Raw genomic sequence first — 4,875 nt, 5'->3', positions numbered from 1 at the left:
AGAGCTTCAGGCAAAATAAATAGATAGATAGATAGATAGATAGATAGCAGAGTTCTGTTGACTATGTCAGCAGCTTGAGAGGTCTGGTGAAGGCATCACAGCTTCTTTCTCTCTCTCAGTTACTAACCCCAAAAGCATGAAACTGAAATTCACTTCATTACCAACAAGTCCTACATCATGCGCACAAGCCAGTTTATTTAACACAAGTGGTTAGCTGGTAAGTGGTAGTAGTACTGAATAGCTTTTGTTTTATAAAGAGCAGCAGCTCTGGAGAAAAATTCCAGCAGACTGAAATAACTTCAGATGTGTAAGCTGGGGGGGGAGCAGCATATATTACTTAGTTTCACACAAATATATTAGATATAAAACTTACTGAACTAGAAGATAAAACTGCAGAAGATACATTTCTGACAAAGCACAAAAAAATCAGAGCAGCATTTTAGCCTGTGCAGTTTTCTTTGATAGCAGTCCCAAACAGAGAACAGAAAAATATAAGAATGAGTAGTTAAAGTTTACAAAAAGCTAACCACAAGCAGCGTTCTTTATAATCTAAAGCAGGCAAATATTTTTCTTTTGTGAAGAACTGGTAAGTGTGCCTGCAAGGGAATAGTAAACATTTCAAGGCTAAAGGGCTGCACAAATGCATTAATCCAATAATAAGTATAGAGGATGCACAGGCTATCTGCTGAGCCATGCGTGAGCTAATAACACTGGCTGTCAAGACTCCCCTATTAAATGATAACAAAAGGCACCTCGTAAGAGATGGTGAAAATCAATTAACTGGAGAAACGGCAAGAGAAATAAAATACGGCAGCCAAACACTTCTCTGTTCAGACATACAAAATGAAGTTGCCTGCACATTTAAAAAGCAGAAATGTCGTGTTAAACAAACAAAAAATACAACGTTCTTTTAAATCAGGTTAGCTCTGCAAGGTATCAAGTACCTGCAGTTCCTGCCGAAACAAAAAGGGACTGGAAATGAGTCAGGCTCTTTGCAAGGTAACACCCTTTGTTAAATAGCCAATGTAAAGAAAAGCCTAGGTTAACCATTTCCAGAACACAGATATTAAGCTGTAATTTCAGACTTCACTTCTGGCCTGGGGACAGATGTTCTGCAGCCCTCCCCGCTGGCTGCTGTCCTCACGGCTGCGCTAACACAACGCAACCGTACGGGTACACCTCTAGTGAAGGTACTAAGGGTAAAAACTGGTCCTTAAAAACAAAAACCCCACTGCATCCTTCTGCAAGAAAGCACCTTCACTGCTGAAAGAGGCCTTGTGAGCACCCTGTTCTCCATTTCCCTTCTCTGCCCTCAATGCCTTTTCTGACTTCTCACAAACAGCCACGTCCCTGGAAATGACATGCTACAGCAACAAAAGGAATCGCCAAACAAAGCACCTCTGATGTGGTTCTTACACTAAAGTGTAAATCGAGTAACTCAGGACTTCCTGAAATTTAAGGTACCATTTTGGAAACACTCCAAAGACTGAATGGAAAGGCCAAGACACCAGGCTTTGCCCTCTTCCATCCTACAGTGCTCTGCCAGGCAACGCATTTCCTTGTCTCCTGATAGCAAAAGCATTTTCCCCCTACCTCTGCACTTGAGTGGGTAAACTCCACTCAATGTGCTCCCGATGTGCTGCAGGCAGAAGAACAAACAAGTTTCTTCTGAAACCTGCAACTTGGATACATTTGCAAAGACCGTGGCAAAAACTACTGTCCCTTCAGGACACATCGGCGTCAGCAGCCGCATCTTACCTCTCAGCACTGACTTGAGGTTCAGCTTGGCTTGTCGGTGCAAGTCCTCCACACAAGGTGGTCTTGAGGAGGGCAGGAACACATTCTCCTGCTGGTGCCACGGAGCAGTGTAGTGCACGGTCCATCGACTCTCTTCGTCTAGATTGGAAACAGCTGCAGAAAGAGACAATAATAAGAACATTGAATGCTACTGTAGATAGCTGTATCATGAAACCCCACACCTAAGCTTGTCATGCATCACCTTAAAATAAAAAAGATTGTTTGCCACTGCAGGCCCATCAAAACGCTCTCTAGAACCTCACTACCATGACCGTTAAAAAATCTCATTTCTAGTCTAAATTTATTCTCCTGTGTTACGTGGGAAGCACCTTTCCCTCTTCCCGCGTTTATACTCGCTGTTGTATTTACTGTGAACTTGCTTTCCCCCCCTCTACCTCTCAGCCTTCACAAACGAGATAATTTTCCCCATCCCCTGATCCCACCAGGCGCTCTGCATTGCAGGATATCTTCCTCCTGTTCAAGGGTGACCCTGGGAATATGACAGTTGCCATGAGAGATTACGACAGGTTTATTTGTATCTGGAAACAACCTTCTCCGACCTCACGCTCGCTCAAACCAAGAACAAAAATTCCAGTGAAGCCAACAAATCAGCTACTTTCCATTGCCATGGGTGGCAAGCAGATTTGGACAACAGCAACTCCCTAGGCAAATACTGCTCAGAGCACACCACCACTGAAGAGGGATTGCTCTGGCTACCTCTTCTCAGCCGATACACACGTGAAAAATAAAATACTGACATTGCTCAAGTTCAAAGTTCCCTACAGACAGTCTGGTAATGAATCAGCCAAAGCACATACTGCTAAGATTTGTTTATCATTTATGCTTCCCGAGAGACAGCCATTACCTTTTGTTTAAAGTTCATCATCAATAAAAACCTCTACAGTTGAATGGCCTTATCCCTACACCCTGTAACGCCAGGAAAAGGGCAGCTGGGGGTCACATTTTACGATCCCCCAGGCACCCTTTGGCCTTCAGCCAGCGTGCTGCACATCCTTGTTTCTAGCCCTCCACAGCAGAAAAAGCCACTGCAGCTGTGCAAGCCGCCCTGGCTACCAGCGCCGCACCTTCCCTCGCGTTCCTCGCTGCCTGGGCACTGCTCGCTCCTGCGCTGCCCGCCGCATCCCGCAGCATCCCTTCCCAAAGTTTGCCCGATGCCTCTGTGGTAGCAGGGGCGGCGCGTAAACTGAGAAGCAGAACCAAGGCAACAGCCTCCCGTCGTCTGAAAAACGACTCTTTCCGTAACACCATTGTGCATCTGCCGGGATCATTTCAGATGGAAATAATCTGTACTCGTTAAAAGAAAATAAGCTATGCCTTTCACTTCAAAACCTATCTACAGCCTAATGCTCAATGCCTGCTTTGTGCTAAAAGGATTGGGGGGAGCAGGAGGGGGCAGAGGGAGGCGGGAGGGGAAGGTTCTTAACTGCCTTTCCTCACTTTTTTTAGATTAGCAACAGACCTCAAAAAAGGTTTTTGAAGACTTTCGACTGGTCTCTTCATCTCCGAGATTAACTGCCTTTCCTCACTTTTTTTAGATTAGCATCAGACCTCAAAAAAGGTTTTTGAAGACTTTCAACTGGTCTCTTCATCTCCGAGGTGGTGGCTTGGTCCTGCATCCCCTCCCCTCTCACAGACAGGCTGGCTGCAACAAGGCAGGTACACGCTCAACTTCGTGCCTGCTTTTGCCATCCTTGCTAACGAGAGGTCAAACCTAAATCACAGCAAACTGACCAAGTCACCACCGACCTGGTTAGTGCATCAATCACCCCGATATTACAGAAAAAGTGGCAGGTATATTCAACAGCCTGCCCGACAAGCACCCCTCACCATCCCCTTGGGTGAGCAGGCAGGTGGGGGAGGACAGGCTGGGGGAAGAAGAGGAGGGGGGAAACACCAACCTCCCAGCCCACCGTCTGGCTGCAGTCCCACCATACCAAAATTAAAGTTTACCGCTGCATCAGGGCAATGGTCATCAACACTAGCCGACAGAAGTGCTGCGCGCGTTTGCAGACCGCTCACTCTAGCCCAGTTTGCCTTACCTTCATGAACTAAATGGAGAATCAGGGTTTTAAAAGCCCTGCTGAAACTAGAGCATCCTTAAAACACCCACAGCTTGGCTTGGATCAGGCCCTATCGATACGCTCCCATAGCCAGACACAGGCTCAGCAGCTGCACCAGCAGAGAGCGAGGTGCCTGGATGGGCGCTGGGAGGGAGGATGCCCCGGCGCAGAGCAGGACACCCACGCCCAACAGCGGGTGACACCGGCACCCTCGGCCTGGCCACCAAGCCGCTTCACATGGAAGGAGTTTGGCTCCTTCAAAACCACCGCGACAAAGGACTTCCAAAGCAACACGGTATCCCAAAGCAGAGGTCCCAAAACGCTTCATAAGGCTGCCTCCACACGTAGTGAAATGCTCAACGGAGAAGAGAGCGAGATAAAACTTAAAAAGCGGCGTCGGGAAAGCAGGAGCAAAGACGGAAGGAATCCCACTTTCCCGCAGGGCTCGGCCGCCTCCCGAAAGGACAGCGAGCACGCACAACTACTTACTCTTTCTCTTGAAAAGTTTCATGAGAGATTTAAGCTTTGTGTTGATGAAGACCACCATTTTCAAGGTGTTGAATTGCGATCCTGGGGCTTAAATCCCATAAAAAGGAGGAGCTGCAAGAAAGGTGACTGTTTTCCAGAGTAAGCCTGTCCAAACTCCGCACACCAAATTCCTCCTCTCCGGGCTTCTCCCCTCCACCTTGCTTTCCTGAAATCACAACCTCAAGTCTGCCTAGATCTTCCTGATGCACGAAACCATTTACAGTTCTTTAGCCTGAATTTCTCCTCCTCGCACGTAACCTTGTGGGCTGAAAGCAGCCAGTTCCAACATGGAAAAGAGGAGGAAGGGGGAGGAAAAAAAAAAAAGTTATTTGTTATCCACGTTTGCACAGCACCAAAAATCAGACCCAAAACCACTGGGTTCTTCTTCCCATCCCGTCCTCCGCTCTCCCGGCTTGGCTGCTCCAGAAAGACCGAGTCCGCAGGTGATTCCTCTCCTTCCCATGTCGCC

The 4,875-nt window shown here is 47.4% G+C and overlaps 1 protein-coding gene across 1 annotated transcript in view; it reads right to left on the bottom strand.

Moving 5' to 3' along the window:
- The window catches only part of NHSL1 (NHS like 1), a 59,887-nt gene extending 55,462 nt beyond the window's left edge, over positions 1 to 4,425 (bottom strand). Inside the window, exons 1-2 of the mRNA XM_035899855.1 lie at positions 4,368 to 4,425; positions 1,759 to 1,911 (exon numbers count right to left, since the gene is read on the bottom strand). Of these exons, the coding sequence (XP_035755748.1) occupies positions 1,759 to 1,911; positions 4,368 to 4,425 (211 nt within the window). The remainder of the gene's footprint in view (positions 1 to 1,758; positions 1,912 to 4,367) is intronic.
- Positions 4,426 to 4,875: the final 450 nt, after the last annotated feature.

The sequence above is a fragment of the Egretta garzetta genome, unplaced genomic scaffold (assembly GCF_000687185.1).
Source record: "Egretta garzetta isolate BGI_Z169 unplaced genomic scaffold, ASM68718v1 scaffold397, whole genome shotgun sequence".
NCBI classification, from domain to species: domain Eukaryota; kingdom Metazoa; phylum Chordata; class Aves; order Pelecaniformes; family Ardeidae; genus Egretta; species Egretta garzetta.
The sequence above is the reverse complement of the archived record's forward strand: the minus strand, read 5'-3'. Positions and strand labels throughout refer to the sequence as shown.